General features: G+C 40.2%; 2 protein-coding genes and 2 long non-coding RNA genes across 4 annotated transcripts in view; all 4 read right to left on the bottom strand.

Moving 5' to 3' along the window:
• Positions 1-689, bottom strand: part of LOC140000904 (ATPase family AAA domain-containing protein 2-like) — a 2,720-nt gene extending 2,031 nt beyond the window's left edge. The window contains exon 1 of the mRNA XM_072032013.1: positions 319-689. Within this exon, the coding sequence (XP_071888114.1) occupies positions 319-490 (172 nt within the window). The 5' untranslated portion in view covers positions 491-689. The remainder of the gene's footprint in view (positions 1-318) is intronic.
• A 1,387-nt stretch (positions 690-2,076) lies between these two features.
• On the bottom strand, positions 2,077-5,725 carry LOC139998621 (uncharacterized). The gene is made up of 4 exons (XR_011806095.1): positions 4,843-5,725; positions 3,978-4,288; positions 2,677-2,831; positions 2,077-2,248 (listed from the first exon to the last, which is right to left on the bottom strand). It is a non-coding gene; the product is annotated as an uncharacterized lncRNA (long non-coding RNA).
• A 744-nt stretch (positions 5,726-6,469) lies between these two features.
• Positions 6,470-10,876, bottom strand: LOC140000867 (ubiquitin carboxyl-terminal hydrolase 42-like). The gene is made up of 7 exons (XM_072031837.1): positions 10,770-10,876; positions 9,741-9,852; positions 9,224-9,364; positions 8,929-9,029; positions 8,324-8,465; positions 7,362-7,643; positions 6,470-6,562 (listed from the first exon to the last, which is right to left on the bottom strand). The coding sequence occupies exons 2-7, from the start codon at positions 9,840-9,842 to the stop codon at positions 6,470-6,472; spliced, it is 861 nt and encodes a 286-aa protein (XP_071887938.1). The 5' UTR covers positions 9,843-9,852; positions 10,770-10,876.
• A 1,287-nt stretch (positions 10,877-12,163) lies between these two features.
• LOC140000902 (uncharacterized) lies at positions 12,164-16,999 on the bottom strand. The gene is made up of 4 exons (XR_011806117.1): positions 15,632-16,999; positions 13,795-14,032; positions 12,849-13,049; positions 12,164-12,256 (listed from the first exon to the last, which is right to left on the bottom strand). It is a non-coding gene; the product is annotated as an uncharacterized lncRNA (long non-coding RNA).
• Between the last annotated feature and the right edge of the window lie 1,215 nt (positions 17,000-18,214).

The following is an 18,214-nucleotide window of genomic DNA, read 5'->3' on the forward strand; positions in this document are numbered from 1 at the left end:
AGGTGCCTTATACTTCAAACCTCAAGTCAACCTCTACAAATGCTAATTATCTTAGCTGCCGTCAGAAGCAGGATGCTTCAGTAGAGAACGCATCGTCCTTTACTGTGTATTGAGTCATTCAGGGCTTCCATTTGGCATTTCAGTTTCGAATCCAGAATAAAACCTATGCGTTATCTTCCAGACATGCCCAAAAGAAAGACATGCACATGCAAATAATAAAATTCTACCATCATTATGTCTGAAAGGTTTAAGTTGATTGCACAAACCACAAGTTTTTGCTTTAGCAGAATTATAAAGAAGTGGATGCTGTGGTTATACCTTGCTGTCGGTCCTCCTTTAGTGCGAGCTGTGCATGCGGGAAGATCTTCTGCACAACTTGTAAAATATTCGCTCCTGATCTTTTAAAAAGTGGCTTGAAAATGGGTGATAGTGCTTGTCTGGGTGAAGCCACGATCCTGTTTGATGCCGGAACAACCTTCTTCAGAGCCATGAAAAAGTCCTTTGCTTTTATTTTAATAGAAGCAACCTCTCCCTACTTGCATAATATAATGCTTTTTTTTTTTTATATAATGCTTTTTTTTTGCTTTTATTTTAATAGTAGCAACCTCTCCCTACTTGCATAAATCTGAGGATAGCATCGACGTAGAGAGCACAGCGCAGCTTCAGTACATAAAGATTTGATATCTGCACCACAGTATCCTAACAAACAAAAATCAAACATTACATCAGTCAAGGCCCAGGTTTACAACATGCAACATTTAAAGAATTTGTAATGCCAAAACCAAACAGGTTAACAGGGAATTCAAAGTGCTACCGCTCGGCAGGGAAGTTTCATGTTGCTCACTGCCTGATATCCTGCGCTTATGCAGCTGAAGCAGACTCCTCATCAAAAACTATACTCTTGAGGAAGATGCCCCAGAACCATTTAACGTTCTCAGACAACAAAAAGAACGACAACAAAGAGTAAATAGATGAAAGCATCTAACTCTGATTGCTATGAAGGCGTGCCAGCTGCCTCGTTGACTAGTTGTGCAGCAAGGCACAAGAGCTTGGGTACTGCCTGGTACAAGCTAAGGTTCTTTACAACTTGCTCACAAGCAAGAATCCATTTTGGTTTCAGTCTTACCAATGCATTTCTCAGCTAGTTCATCAAGCAACATGTCCGGTGGCTTAGGGGTCCAGTCACGAGTATGAATCTTGAAAATTTCTTTTCTAGCCTGGAAGCAAAATCATTGCGTTTTAGCTTGCCCCAAGTTTTCCTTAAAAATACCAACAAGAAACAAACAAACCAAAAAGCAAACAAACAAACAAACAAAAAAAAAAAACCCAGTCCTTCCTCAAAACCCCTCATCTATTAATACGCTTTTCTTACTTGCTCAACTTTCAAGTATTTTACAGTTATTTAATATACACTCTGCATTTTCAACCAGGAAATTGAATATTTCTTATTTGTTATACTGAACTTTTTCTAGGAACCTACAATGAAAGAAAAGGCATTTATAGCTTCAATAACAAGTTTCCAAACTACGGGACCTAATGACCCAGAGGAAAATACTGTAATGAAAAATTTATCCAGAAACATTTCTTTGTTGTCCAAAAAACTTCTCTAAAACTTAGCAAGCTTTCATTGTGACAGTCTCATTACTTCATCACATTTGCTTTTCAGGCTGTAAATGCACAGAAAGCACTTCTGGCACAATGCTTCAAATTGCTACAATTACTATAAAGAAGAAAATAATTATGACTCAAACTACTACCACCGATCCGGGGCACAATCAAATGCAAACACGTCCCCTATTCATTCAGAAGTGAAGGATTGAGACCACAAACACAACTTCATGATGAAAACGCCCAAGTGGACTAAATAATTAAGCAAACAGGTACAACTTTGGGAATGAAAGGTTTGATTATAGAACTAACTACTTGGTGGTATCATCCTGACCATATATATCCAGTACCAGATTTGCCCTCCATGGAACAACGCAGTGTCTCCACATATCACTCTTTTGTTCAAGTTGTCAATTATTTTTTTTTCCTATAAAGTTGGACTTTGCCATGGTAGAACTAACGTTGAATTTAAGTTCTCACCTCTTTATTTGGCAAGTTGAAGAGGAACTCTCTGCCAAAGCGTCCTGGTCTTCGTAAAGCAGGATCTATAGAATCCAGTCTGTTGGTAGCTCCGATTACCACGATCTCCCCTCTGTTATCTGTGCCATCCATAAGCGTCAGAAGAGTTGAAACAATGGAACTAATAGAAAAATATAGTTTTTATTTACTGGTTCAGTAAATTTTGTTACATTCCACATGACTTTCTTGATGCCGGAACAACCTTCTTCCTAGTAGTCATTCAAAAGTGGGAAAAAAATAGTCTACCAAGTCGGGTTTTTTTTTTTGGTTTGATAATACATCTGCAGACTGGTAAGTCATCAAGCACTTCAAGACTGTTTGAAATAATCTCTACATTAATGGAAAAGGAGTACTGCACACTTCTGCTCAGGAAGAAAATCACGGAAAATGTTCCGTGATGTTCCCTCGTGCTTTGGTAATGCTCTTTCTCAGTGTTTTTAGTCTTGTCCTTTCTACCTTGGCATCTCTCTGCAATAGCTGAGGAGGAAAGCTTTTTAGAGCTACATTCAGTGTCACACTTGAGAGAGGAAGTTTGCCGCAATTTCTCACCAGGCTCAGAAGTCTCTTTGCCGTACAAAACATTTTCATTAGAAATAAGGTCAAGTTCTTTTGATCTTCTTGGTTTCTCCTTGTCTCCACCGTCATCACATTGGTACTGTGCGAGGTATTCATCCTTCCCAGTAGATTTCGGAGGGTCCGCGACACTGCACAAAATAAAATCACATTTCTCACTTCTGCTGAAGGACGTGAAGATTAACAGTAAAACCTTCCAAAGGCAAACAAACAAACAAAAACCTCCAGACTACAGGAACACTTGCAGAGATATGCCATTTAGAAACCTCTCCTGCGATAAGGACACCTTCTCCAGCTCCCAGAGAAAGTGTTTTTTCCCCTCTTGCTTCTGAAGCCATTGCACTAAAAAAGCACACGCATCTGTCTCCCTCCACATGCTGCTGCTCTGAATAAGAGCCAGAAGATTCAAAACCACCCTATTTGGTCTCCCCACATAGCCGAAAAAAACACCAGTTGAAACAGAGTTTTCTACCTCTCTCCCAAGAATTTACATTCACGTATCCTGTGACTGCAAAAATAGAAGGCGGGGCTCAGGAGGAACAGCCAGTGTTGGAAATGAAAAAAAGCAGCCTGTTTCTTCAGAGTCTTAAGCCTATTCTACTAGGAAAACAAAACAAAACAAAACAAGAGGAGAGGAGAACAACAGCGGGAAATTTACCTATTCTCCAGGTGTTCAATTGCAAAGCCTCTGCTGGAGGATCAACAGCTGTGAATTCAGCGTGCTTAGGAGAAATCAGATCTATGTCTGAACCACAACTATTTCAGTAGCATCACTAACTTATGTTACTCTGAAGAAGCAGTCAGCACCGTTTCTATGTTAGGAAATAGCTGAACAGAGTCTGTTATTCACGTGAAGTAGTCAGGCAGGTTTCTTTAGGAAGGCTGGATTTCACTAGAACATTACTAGCCTGTAAGCCTCATGGCATCACCTTCCATCTTGACTGCTAAACCTCCTTGCTCCCTACTATCTTCTTTGCCAAGATACAGCTGTCCACGTTTACTTTTCCTACTTGGCTGGACTGAATTTAAGAAGGGATCTTGCAACTCTTCCTCTTGTTTGCCACTTAATCATCACACCAAATGAAAACTATTTGCCTTTCACCTCTTTATTTCAGGCATTCTTTCCTAGTGGTCATTTAAAAACGGAAAGAAAAAGTCCATCAGCTTTTTTTTTTAATATCCAGCAGACTGTTAAGTCACCAAGCACTTCAAGACTGTTGGAAATAATCTCTACATTAATAGAAAAGGAATTCCTCAAACACACTGCGGCCGCTTACCTTTAATACACTCGTTGGATGAGACGGAGGTGTATTTCTTGCTTTCGCCTGCACTGGAAGGCTTCCCTTCCTTGTAAGGTTGTTTACTGCTCTCACTTCTGCATTGCTCACATGAAGAGCCATCTGGAGGATGGGATTCTTCCTTCTTCTCCCGCGTTATCTTCTGGAAACGAGGATCTAAGTGTTCCAAGGAGCCTTTCACTTTCCTGCTGTTTCTCTTTTTTCTTCTTTTTCTTCTCCTTTTTCTTCTTGTTTTACGCTTGGGATTGGCATTGTCAAAGTGGAGCACACAGAAACACAAATCGTGAAGTCTGAAAGAAACATGCAAGTTTAAAAGAGAAAAAAAGATGTGGCACTTGTTGCCTATATGAAACTTTATTTATTTTACCACAGGTGATGATTTGCAGCATGTCAGCTATTTTGTGGTGCTTTGTGCACACGCAACTTACTTTAGATGTAGCAAACTTAAGCCCTCAGATTGGAGGACCACAGGTCCTGGTTTGTACACAGATCATTAACAATGGCTAGCTCTGGAATACGTGCAAGCAGAAAAAAACTTTTAACCTAATCCAGAATGGTGTACGGATGTGTTTCCAACTATGTGGTCCAAAGCTAGTGCTCTGAAACAATTCAGCAATAGCTTTCCTATCTTCACTGATCAACCTAACAACATGATCCCCAGCCAGCTGATGCTATCTAAGTAACTTAGAAACTACCAGAAAAAAAAAAAAAAAAAAAAAAAAAAAGAAGAAGAAAAAAAGAGAAGAAAAAAAAAAGGAGAAAAAAAAAAAAGAAGGAATACATGAGAAGCACCCAGAAAAGAATTAGGATAAAAAATGCGGAGTATGCTGGAATCCTTGCTTACTTGGAATCCTTCTCTCCATGTTTATCCTTAGACTTCTTTTTCTTCTAGAACTTGTGATATTTTTGCATTTTTTTCACCACCTAAAAGCTCCTTTTCTATCTTTCTGTCTTTCTATTTCACTTTCACTACCTTCTGCACGGGTAGATTTTCTTTTTCTGTTTCCTTCTGTTTCATTTTTCTGGCGACAGTTCTCCAAATGAGCTGACACAGGTGGAAGCGCATGTCTTTCACGAGAATGTCTTCCAGAATGTTGCTGAGATACCGAGCAACGATGCAAGTCTGCTCGGGGTGTGCTAAAGCGACGTCCATCTTCATCTCTCAAGAGGGAACCGTGAGGCCATCCACTTTTGTAATGATAATGCTTATGTGACCTGCCGTAGTAAGTTGCAGTCCATTTGTCAAAGGCTGCATCGCCGTGAGAGAACTTTCTCTCTCTACTGTCTCCTGTCGCATGAGGTGAATAGTAATCATTGTAATAGCTACATCTTTCCCACCTCCATGCTTCATCTCGATAGTATCTTTCTCTGCTCCAACTTCTTTCCCCTTTGGATCGGTAATATCTATTGCTACCTTGTTCTGATCTTCCTCCTCTGCCAGATCTGTACTTTGAATATTTGACTGCTCTTCTGCCATTCTCAGGGCTGTTTCTTTCACCAGGGAAAGATCTGCACCTGCTTCCCTCCCAGTGCTCCTGCTTGTGACGCTTTTGCTCAACAACTTCCACGCTCTGAGAACACCTCCTCTTGCTGGAAGGACCTGCTTTTTGACTCTCCTTCTCTTCACTAGGAGCATGTTCCCTCTTGCTTTGGTAATGCTCTTTCTCAGTGTTTTTAGTCTTGTCCTTTCTACCTTGGCATCTCTCTGCAATAGCTGAGGAGGAAAGCTTTTTAGAGCTACATTCAGTGTCACACTTGAGAGAGGAAGTTTGCCGCAATTTCTCACCAGGCTCAGAAGTCTCTTTGCCGTACAAAACGTTTTCTTTTGAAATGAGGTCACGTTCTTTTGATCTTCTTGGTTTCTCCTTGTCTCCACCGTCATCACATTGGTACTGTGCGAGGTATTCATCCTTCCCAGTAGATTTCGGAGGGTCCGCGACACTGCACAAAATAAAATCACATTTCTCACTTCTGCTGAAGGACGTGAAGATTAACAGTAAAACCTTCCAAAGGCAAACAAACAAACAAAAACCTCCAGACTACAGGAACACTTGCAGAGATATGCCATTTAGAAACCTCTCCTGTGATTAGGACACCTTCTTCAGCTCCCTGAGAAAGTGCTTTCTCCCCTCTTGCTTCTGAAGCCATTGCACTAAAAAAGCAAATGCATCCGTCTCCTTCCACCTGCTGCTCTGAGAAAAAAGGCATAGGGGCGAGCGGGGAACAGCCAGTGTTTCTCCAGACAGTGGAGAAAAATGGAAAAACATTCTATGAAGGAACACAAGTTCTCCTTGAGGCACCAACCTGCATCAGAGTGATATGCTCAGTGCTGATCATTAGTTCTGTTCGTAACGCTGGATATACAGCATGGAATTGTACTAATTTAAATCCTTCCATTAAATACTATTAGTAGACAGATAAAACCGTAACGAACTTCCATAAGGTCTTGTCTTAATCAGACTGTGCTCATTTTACCTCGTTTCCTCTGACAAGCTGTTCAGCTGGCTGGCTGTGAGGGACTCTGTGATGATTTCTCGATTGACTGAAGGCATAGCTCCAGGCATCTGCAATCAAAACGCACAAGTCAGCAGACAAAAAAATACTATTTGTAGTAGTACTGAGGACTAGTCTTGTCAGAATTTCTCCATTAAATGGTAAGCAAGACCGTTTTGAGTTGTATGCATTATCTACACTTCAAAGATAACCCCAACTCACCTCCCAAAATCTACTTTATGAAACTTAGGAATTTTTATCTCAGCTGAGCTTAAGTTGACAAGTTCTAATGTAAGCTCAGGTCTGCAAATTCTAATAGGATAATACCACAAAGTCTTACAATCACATTTGTGCTGTGTTTTCTCAGTATTTCACCTGAATTAGGAACACAATAAACACTCCCGAATACATCATAGGTGAGAAATTCTCGATGGAGCAAATCTATGTTTCAAGCAATCCATTTGTTTTAGAAAAGAACATCTCAGAAGGTTTAACAGGTTCAACTCGGCAAGTGGAATCATCAAGTTTCAGTCCGTTTTCTTTCGATTCATTAACTAACCTAATAGCACCATTTAGTGAATCGGTTTTTGGCAGCTCATGCTGGGATCTTCCTTCGTCAGCATTCTGACAGGAAGAACCGGAATGCTGCAATGTACGGACTACCTTTCCAACCAAAATTCCATTAGAGGACATTGCATTGCAATTCCTTTTAAATAAGCCCTTTGACTCCTCCTCAGATTTTCCTGAAGATTCTGCACCGTAAGGGACTGTGTTATCAGAGCTGAGTTTAGGATTTTCATTCACTGTTGGCTCCACAAAAATCTCATCAGAAACTTTTTTGCTTGTTTGCATTTGCTTCATTTGCATTACCGAATTTGTAATTGTGGATGAAGGAACAGCCTGGTAGAGATCTTCGTCCTCCGCAGCACTGCTAAGACAGTCAGGCTGTGACACAGTCCGACGAGCAGGCAATTTATTGTGAATACTGGTGGTGATCTTCTGTTTTCTTGACGGATCAGTAATTGAAGGCCTGGTAATTGTCTGGTTTTGAACACAGGCCATCGGTGGTGCTGAAGATGGCCTTTTTAGGGTGACACCAGTGGTCTTTGCGTCCTCTTTTATGGATCCATTTCCATTTAAACGGCTTGAATTCTGTATTTAAAAAGAAGAAATGGCAAGATGGATTAACGCAAACACTGCATTTAACATTTTGAAACACAAAACTCTCCTACTGAGTATTTCTACAAATGGTCTTAACACCTACAAAGAAAAACACACTGCCCTTTAAAGATAAATGCAAGTCCAATAAGCGTATTCAATTCCTGCTTTTGGTTTACAGCCGATTGGAATCAAATTAACATCATCTTTGAAAACCAGCCAAACAACTTAACATTACCTGCTGCTATTCCCAAATATATTTATTTTCCCCTTTAAACATACCCTGAAAAGCCTGAAGTAATTGTTCTGGTGCTCAGGAATAAGACAATTAGTTTTCCCTGTCTTAGCTAAAGTGACGACGATAGGAAAAACAAGTCCTCTTTTAAATGATTCGAGGATTAGTACACTCTGCTTAAATTGTCAAAGAGCGTAGCTCTCTGTGCTTTAGAAAGCTGTCTTGGAGGTATTAAGTAATGGAGTCGCATGGCTGCACAATTTAGCAGTAACCACTGTTTGAATGACTCTGGCTGTAGCATGAAGGCTGTGAAGAAAGCTGCAGCATGGGAAGGAAAACAAAACTAAGATGCTGAAAACCAAACAAAAAACCCCACACCAAACCCCAAACCCACTAGCAGTTTGGTGCCGTTACCTGCCCTCCCACTTCCCTGAATTACCTTAATCATATGAGGAAGAAGTCGTGGTCCCATAAATCCAGCCTGCTTACTATTAGCCCCCTGCTGACCAGGAGGGAATGAACAGGGATAAGATGGTGCTGGCAAGTAAAACGCACGTTCTCCAAGTGTCAAATCATAGCGCCTTCAGAAAAGAGCAGTGATCGTAGTTTAGTTTTTCTTTCAGCCTACTCTTGGATTAAATCCCATCCTATAATTTTAGAGGAACAGTTCATACGATATGGAAGCCTTCTCTACAGAAGGCTTCGCCAAGACTACAAACTGAAAAGGAGAGAACAGTCTTCCTACTAAGACTATCACTTTCAGAACAATAATTCATTCTTACATGACAGATGACCTTCATTTTTCTCCTTCTCTAAATTAGCCAGCTACAGGTAACACATAGATAGCAATTTACACAAGTGCTGCAGTTTCAGGCCAAGCAACAAAAGATAATAAATGACACAGAGAATTTCAGGTTAGACAGAACTGAATTAGACAAATAATAATCTTTCCCTGGGATAGCAAGAAAAACACTTGCAAAACAGAAAAATATCAATAACAGGAAAGTAAATCTCTTCTGAACACATGTTAAGATTTGTTATTACCTGATATAAAAAAGTATGTAAGCTTGCTGACCAAGAACTCTCTTAATGTCAGTACGGACTACTTTAGCATCATTCATCTGATACCAAAGTCCATTACCAGCCTGCAAATAAAGACAACCATTTCTTTAGGTGAATTGCACGTGTTCCAAATGAAATCACGGATAGGAACAAAATACACACGTGTCAAATAAAAATATAATGAAATCTTTTTCCCTAGAAACAGTAGCTGCTAGTCACGCTTTCACTGGTTTGCCAGCACAACCTTTACCCTGTTAGAAATGCTGTTGACTTCTACCTTTACATAGCATATATAGTGTCCTGAGTGACAGCTGACACCGTGATGTACCAGCACCGCGTATAAGGCATAGAGCAGTGGTTCTCCCATTGACTGTGACATGTAGGCTCTCAGGTCCAAATACTCCGGATATTTCACCTCCTAAAGAGAGACCAAGAAGATAGAAAATTATCCCAGAGTACTTCGTGGACTAGCCAGAGAAAAACACTTCCAAAAAACACAGACTAGAATTTATTTCTAGAATATATTTCTAGAAGATATTTCTTGATTCACTACAAATAAGTCTTCCCATAAACAATGTTTAAGACTAGAAGTTGCAGAGAACTGTTTCCTGATGAATCAGCCTTCTCAGAGGAAAGCATATGCTTCTTGTCAAGCGGGAACTTTATTGATATTAAGAGAAAGAATAAGCCATAGTCGTTAGTCTACAATTACTGTCTGAAAATATAAACAACTTTCAGCTTTGGGGGATGTCCCATTACACAATGATATAGTTGCATTACAGTGGTAAATATACCTTGTTGATCTTTCCACCTGTGAAATCTGCAAATCTTTTCAGTGATATTGTGAGAACCTTGGAAGAACGGTGTATGGTAAATCTCTTGGATGCAGGAACCATCTTATTACACCTTAAAAACAAGCAGAGATAAGTGTTTGAAGGCATCTTCTTTTTTCGCCCCCAAAACAAACTCGTTTTAATGTCTCACGCATGCCTATGCTATTTGAATGACATTTACTTGCATAATAGCTTGGTCTTTTTTCTTTTCATAAACCCATGCACTGCGTGTCAGGTTTGTTAATACAGTGAAGAAGGTAAATTCTCCCAAAACCCCGGGCATAGCAGGAACAGGAATCTCTCATGAAAGGGTATTACCAGGTTGGATGGCAAGGTACCATTTCTTGGTCTACAAAAGTGGCTATTTGAACTCCAATCCTGGATACATTCTTTCAGCTTTCAAGGGAAATACAAATAATGAAAGTGGAACGAGAGAGCCTTGGTCCCCAGGACTAGAAATTGCAAATAATCTCCAACATAGGTCGTCTATCAACATCAAAAATACAACAGAAGCACATGGTCATTCTACAGGAGGGAGACATTTAACAGTAGGAAGTCTTCATGTACTGAGCTTGTCTGGAAAGACACTGAAACTGTCTGCCATCCTTTGAAACACAATAGTTCAGTTTGATACATTGCCCGCTCCAAGGTAGGACCTACAGTGTAAGCAGTGAAAATTAGCCACTAGCCCAGAGAACAACGGAAACTGGGCAGTTTACATCAAGAAAAGTACTGTCGAGAGCTAATAAATAGAAAGAACAAAAGTATCTCTTTTTGAATTCTGATGGCAAAATACGAGCCAGAGAATTGCAAACCCATAGGGAATGCCTCTGAACAAGACTTCCCCCCTCCAAAGAAACAAAAATCCAAGTGTTTTATAAACTTCCACAAAACTCGTAAGTAGATCCAAAGTTTAGAGGTAGTCCAACAGAGTCATGCAACATATAAAACTGACATCTAGGATTAAGACCTAATTCGTCAAAATCTTACTCGCTACATTTATAGCAATTCTCTCCACCCAGCTCTTCAGGTTTCACAAAGAGTTCCAGAGCTCTGGTAACAGATGAAACCGCCTAGAGGAGCGAGAAAGAAGAGCGTAAAGTCACCGTAAATTCAAAATTCCAGAGACGTACTAGTAGTTTGTAAGAGAATCTTACTAACATACTCCAGCGATCTACTATGAGCACTGTGAAGAAGGAGGCAGAAAGAGCATGCTCAGCATTGACCTCACCTGGAAGTCATTTGACTTCGGAACAAATACTTTTCCAGTAGCCTAGACAGCATCTATAGTGTGCTTTGTCATCAATACTGGGGACAAATTCATCAGTCTAACAATTAGATGTACATTGGGGTAGAACAACAGAGAAGTATGACAGCATTATAATTTTTGCAGAAAGAGAATTCTTTCCCCTTAAACCCAATGCAAATGTGGAGACTATTTACATGGGTTCCACAGAAGGACAAAGTCCAATCCACTTCCTTAGCACCACCAAGCTCTTACGTTTTAACATTATATGTGGTTTGGTTTTTTAAGGTAAACAAGTTTAATTTAGAAAGTTAGGCATGTACTTAAACATCATGAATTATATTTAGAAAACATCTTACCTTTATATCCAAAGTGATATCAAGAAATGCCTCATACGTATCTGAAACTGCTTTGCAATTCAAGCACTTCACTGGAAGCAAAATATAAATGCTTAACCTTATGTGAAGGAGACTAACTGTCCAAATTCAAGTTGTTGCCAGATACTACTTTAGACAAACTACAGACTGCTTTACTACCGACAAAAGACACAGATCAGTTCTAAGGACAGGAATATTTTTTAAAGTACCTCTCGATCTTAGAAATCCTCCAAATATTTGATGAATGATGGTGGTAGCTTGAGAAGATCTGTCCAATCTGGAAATAAATTATAATCAGACCTCAGAAGATTTAAGGCGCAGAGTTAACTCTTCAAAGAGTTTTATGAAAACTAAGGATGATGTAGACTTTCGTTGCTGATAGTAAATAAGGCACTAAAAGGTGCTAGAGATCATTTTTGATAGTAAATAAAGGACTAGAAGGTGCTAGAGAATGTATGAAAGTGAACTTGTTTATGCTTACTCGGTGCTTCCATTCAAGCACGCTTCCTGCATAGCATCAACAGTATAGCGCAAGAACTCGTGTGCGTCTTCTTGACTGCCAAAACGGAAATGTTGTCCTATTCCTAAAGAAGAAGATGATAGTATTCACCTCATTTAAAAATGAAATCATTCTTGTATTTCTAAAATCTCTCTTCTTTCTAGTGTTAAAACCACTTATACACATCAAATAAGTATTTGAAGATTACAAGCTATCGAAAAGAAACACATCTGAAGCCACTTACGACTGAGATTACTGATGACATGCGTAGGCTCGATGGCATCAACAGTGCAACGCAGGGCCTGGTTAATGTGAGTCTCCATTGTGCACATCATGCAAAAATCTTGTTCACGACCTGAAGAGTGAAAGAAGAAAGCATCCCAGTCCAGCAAAATATCCATAACTACAAACAAACATCTAAGTAAAATTTAAACTATAGATACGATATCCACTCTCTTTGCTACATTCTATTCTCCCAAGATGCCAATGTCCCAACAGTCTTGTAACATTTCATTTCACACAACTTTACAGAATAAAAATATCCACTAAGCCTGTATTCAAATGCATTTTGTGATGAGAAATCTAAAAGACTACTGCAAAGTCACATTTGTAAAGGCTGACAGGAATGTGAACTCCACAGGCTGAAAAATGTATTACTCTCTAAAATTACTACTAAATGCATTACTGTCCAATGCACTTCATTATTCCCACGAAGCAATAAATGATCCTTTAATAAATAAATAAATAAATAAATAAATAAATTCATTCATTAAACAAACAGTGCATTAATTGCACTCCGTATGCTATTCGGAGCCCACTGCTAATACAGTGCTCAAAGCCAGCTTCTACAGGTAAAATCAGGCAAATAAGCTTGTCTCAGAATCACTGCTGTTCTTTCACCTTCAGAGCTGTCCAACAGATTTGAAATACTCTTAGAAAGTACTCACATGACTGGCCGTGCTCGAGAGAAAGCATGTAATTGGCAAGTGGGGGTGTGTAGGTCAAACACTGTAGAGTAGCATTAAGAAAACATGTGTTGCCAAGATTGTACAGGCCAACTCCAACACTTTGTGTTTCTCGCCAATCCATACAAATCTTCTCAGGTGGAAAAAGAATGCTCTGTGGTGGAGCAATTCCATCATTAACGACTGCAAGAAAGTTAAATTTAAAAAGAGATTTTGTTTGTTTGTTTCTAAGGAAGGTATTTAAAAAAATACTATTCTGCAGGAGCACCTAGAGGAGCTAGCTACAATCCAAGCCAGAAGAAAATTATTGCAGACAGCTTTAATACCGCCAAATTCAAATTGGCTGGTCAACACAATGTTTTGGGGAAAAAAAAAAAAAAAAAAACAGCTTTCGTCAACCATTTTAATTTTTCTAAGGCAAGGCTAACTGCCATTCTGTTTGTAGTACCTAATGCCAAGTTCCTCTCCATCTATAATCTTTAACCTGATTAACTCAACTACTGTTTTTTTCCTTATTATAACTTAAACCACAAGCTTAGACTTGAAATTATACGGAAAAAAGGTAAAAACTAGTAACTAGGAATGACGGTACCCCTACAGATACCAGATCTTTTCCTGAGCAATGTTATCATTCAAAAAACGTGTGAAAAATGGAAGCTGTGAATAGCAACAATCAAACACTTTTCTTTGCAAAACGGAAAAGACATGGATGAATCTGTGCATTACAAAAAGCTCCCCATATTTCTCTGTTGACTGTAAATATATCAAAATTAATTTCTGTAACATCAGTCACTTCAGTTGCCTTAGGGGATTCGCTTTTGAAGTCTTTGTTCACACTAGTCCCCTTCTCTATCAGTGCAACAAGTAAGAACTGCATTTTCTACTTTTGCTTTGAAGAAAATGGAGTCAGGATAAAGCTCACACTTACTTAGATCTCTTGGGGCAAAAGCCTTAGATTTTTCAGATGATCTACAGTAAATAGCACCTCCACGTCCTTGGGCCACAGAGACTTGGCTTGAATCTTCTGCAGGCGGTATCTGGCCCCAGTTTGCGGTGCGTGACATCAGTATTTTAGTACTTGGTTTCTTGGATTTGCCAGACCGCCTTGAAGAGGGCTTTTTAGACTTTGAAGATTTGGGCTTCTTAACTACAGTCATTGTTGACATCTGCGACAGAGACAGAAGTTCTGGTTGACGTAAGAATATCAAGAAGCATTCCAAGAAGAAAAGAATAGCAGAAGTCCTGTCACTTAATCTCAAAGAAACAGCCTTAAGAACTAAATCGCTGGTATGAATGATTTAAAAAGAATCCCCAAACTAAACACACAAAGTGAAAATTTCCATCTAAACTCTATCGGTATTACTTTTAGCTTCTGCAGAACTAGTGGCTGATGCCATTTCTTTCACTTCCGTAGGATTTTAATCCATTACAACTCTGGAGTCTTTTTAATATAAAAATGTAGAAGACATTCTCTGAGGGGAATCAGTTATTTATTGATTTCCAGAGTTGCACAATTATCTGTTAATTATTACCTATGATCTAATAGATAATTGTTGCAATTATCTATTGCTGGCGTTAGTAATGGAACACTATTACTTCACTGCCTGCGTTTTTCTGTTTCGTGTGCACAAAGGTACCCAGAACTCACTGCTCCTTTTCTTCTGTCTTTCCAGGGATCGCCCTCTACCTCACTGTCTACTGCACCAATCATGAGGGGGTTGTTGTTATTCTATAATGAGCCTAGCTTTTAAATACACCTTTTCTGGGCGTCACTTTGTGATAGCAAGTTAATTTGTGAGGGCTCCTCAGTCTACATCATGTGGTCGCTTTTTCCAGGTGAAAAAGCGGAGCCGTAAGTGGCAGTACACTAAAGCCCTGGCATGTTGAGATCCAAGAAGAGAGATGTTTGGCCCTCCTTCTCACTCCTGGGAACCATATACCTCAAAACCCACAGAGGATGGGCTATATCTCAGAGAAATCTTGGGAAAGGAGAGCATGAAGAGCACGTTTGCAAATTTATTTCTCCCTGGGCTTCTTCTGCTTCTCCACGAAATACGAGTTTGAATATAACTTTGGCAGCAGTACTTCTGGTGTTTTACTCCTACCACATTTAAAACTCCTACAAAAAACTGAAATGTTAGACTAAAAAGCAGCTCTTTCCGTTCTGCTTTGTAAAGTTGCACGTTTTCCTCATGCAAAACAACAGGGCAATGTAAGCTAGAAATGGAAATGCTGAATGTAAAACAAAACAAAACAAACCTCAGCCCTCCAGGACAAAAGCCAATAACTGCTACAAAGTCCTTTTTAAAATGCTGATTAGGTTTCAAGGTGATACCGCTTTAAATAAGCATAATTGTGTGTCCGTAGGCAGAAGCATCCATGACAGGATGAACTTCTATACTTCATGTTTTGTTACTGTCTTACTGTAGCACACAGGGACTTGTTACCTATAGGGAAACCACTAACCTAATGGAGCGTTTAAAACATAAGCTAGTTTGTTATACCAAAATGACTGAGAGAACAAAGCATAAAGTGCTTTCAGATTTCTAGCACGCCTTGATTGCTATCCATTAAACTTCAGACACGTTAAACAAAACACAGTAAATAAGAAAACTCCTAGTCCCACAGCTGGCAAATTATGTGCAGAGGTTGTAACTAGAACTTTTTTCCCTTGACATTTTACATTTAAGATTGATTTTAAATCCATTCTATACACACTTTCCGTTCCTGAAAAAACAATACGCAAACCTGAAAAATGCATTTACACGAGAAATGAAGTCGTCCTTGTCCGACTGGAAGACTAAGGTGACAGCTCCTGGGCTCAGGGATTTTCAGATAAGCTCCGATCTTCACCAGTGACAGCTCCTTTTTTCGGATTGAAAGAGAAAATGTTTCAGCAACACACTGAAAACACACTTAAGGGACAAGAAACAAAATTAAGACTGTAGTGAGAAGGAGAAAAGAAAAACAATACTGGGGAAGAAAGGAAAAGGTAAAGGAAAAAGGAAAAAGGAAAAAGGAAAAAGGAAAAAAGCCTTGATCTTTATACTGACCAACGAGATAAGCCTTACACATTTTTAAGTTTATTTTTGACAACTGATTGAGGCGTTACCAGGTATTAAGTACGATTCAAGAGCAAATATTAACACTAGAAAGAAGAAATCCGATCCACCACCACCGTTTCAAAATACATCCATTTCTAATGTGGAGATAACGTCTCTCTGACAAGGTAGTAGAAAAACTGTAAATACCGACAGAGCTTCCTCTCCCGATGTTCCATATACATACCGATGCTGTTCCTACACCTACGCTCTGAGCATAAATTTATGTTGACATGAGTATCGGGTGTTACTCCTCTCTTTGTTTGCCTTGAGAGACACACCTCTTGTCCACTGAAAAGTAAACTCAAGATTCCAGATCAGTTAAGACAGTTGCTATCCCCCCATTCAGAGTTTTGCAGCAGCACTGTTCAGATGTGTTTAGCAGTCTCTTTAGAAAACGTTATCACTTAGGACCTGCTTCTCAGTAGGTACACGTTTGGCCTCCGCTTAGCAGAGAGTCAATCCCAGCTTAAGCTTTCGTACAAGAGCCCCTTCACGAAACGGACTTGGGCCCTGACATAACTGAGCTTAACCTTTAACCTTGAAGCTTCCTTAAAGAAGGAAGCAGCACCCAGGCCAGGAAATAGAAATTAATCGTCACTTTACCCTGAAACGCAGTGAGCTATTCTGTGCTGGCAGGATTGCTGCCGGGCTGGCCGACGAGGCGGCGGGCAGCTCCCTGGGGCCACAGGGCCTGTCACAGGGAGCCGCCGGAGGTCTCCAAGGTCCGGGAACAGCGGCAACAGCGGCAACAGCGAGGACAGAGGGGACAGCAGCAACAGCAGCAGCCACCTCAGCCAGGGCCGTCTCCACAACCGCCAAAACGGTCTCGGAATGCTGCCGAACTCGGAGCTCCAGCGTGACGCCTTTTGAACCTGGCCGCTGGAAGGACCTGCTTTTTGACTCTCCTTCTCTTCACTAGGAGCATGTTCCCTCTTGCTTTGGTAATGCTCTTTCTCAGTGTTTTTAGTCTTGTCCTTTCTACCTTGGCATCTCTCTGCAATAGCTGAGGAGGAAAGCTTTTTAGAGCAACATTCAGTGTCACACTTGAGAGAGGAAGTTTGCCGCAATTTCTCACCAGGCTCAGAAGTCTCTTTGCCGTACAAAACGTTTTCTTTTGAAATAAGGTCACGTTCTTTTGATCTTCTTGGTTTCTCCTTGTCTCCACTGTCATCACATTGGTACTGTGCGAGGTATTCATCCTTCCCAGTAGATTTCGGAGGGTCCGCGACACTGCACAAAATAAAATCACATTTCTCACTTCTGCTGAAGGACGTGAAGATTAACAGTAAAACTTTCCAAAGGCAAACAAACAAACAAAAACCTCCAGACTACAGGAACACTCGCAAAGATATGCCATTTAGAAACCTCTCCTGCGATTAGGACACCTTCTCCAGCTCCCAGAGAAAGTGTTTTTTCCCCTCTTGCTTCTGAAGCCATTGCACTAAAAAAGCACACGCATCTGTCTCCCTCCACATGCTGCTGCTCTGAATAAGAGCCAGAAGATTCAAAACCACCCTATTTGGTCTCCCCACATAGCCGAAAAAAACACCAGTTGAAACAGAGTTTTCTACCTCTCTCCCAAGAATTTACATTCACATATCTTGTGACTGCAAAAATAGAAGGCGGGGCTCAGGAGGAACAGCCAGTGTTGGAAATGAAAAAAAGCAGCCCGTTTCTTCAGAGTCTTAAGCCTATGCTACTAAGAAAAAACAAAACAAAACAAAACAAAACAAAAAAAAACAAAAACAAGAGGAAAGGAGAACAACAGCGGGAAATTTACCTATCCACAGGTGTTCAATTGCAAAGCCTCCGCTGGAGGATCAACAGCTGTGAATTCAGCGTGCTTAGGAGAAATCAGATCTACGTCTGAACCACAACTATTTCAGTAGCATCACTAACTTATGTTACTCTGAAGAAGCAGTCAGCACCGTTTCTATGTTAAGAAATAGCTGAACAGTCTGTTATTCACAGGAATTATTCAGGCAGGCTTCTTTAGGAAGGCTGGGTTTCACTAGAACATTGCTCCGCAAGTCCCTTCTATTCCTTTTCCCCGTAGAATCTGGGGATGTTTCAGCTAAAAAGGAGGGCAGAAACACTCTCCGTAGGTCTCCACCATGTAGTAAAACAGCGCTGCGTACCTGGTTAACCTCTGCAGCCAGCAAAGCATTTCTATTTGCAGCAGTGCCCTGACCCCAGCCTCTTGCTGAGCTCCGTCCTGTGCTGCTCGGATGCTCCCGCTGCTCA

The sequence above is a fragment of the Anas platyrhynchos genome, chromosome 34 (genome assembly GCF_047663525.1).
Source record: "Anas platyrhynchos isolate ZD024472 breed Pekin duck chromosome 34, IASCAAS_PekinDuck_T2T, whole genome shotgun sequence".
NCBI lineage: Eukaryota > Metazoa > Chordata > Aves > Anseriformes > Anatidae > Anas > Anas platyrhynchos.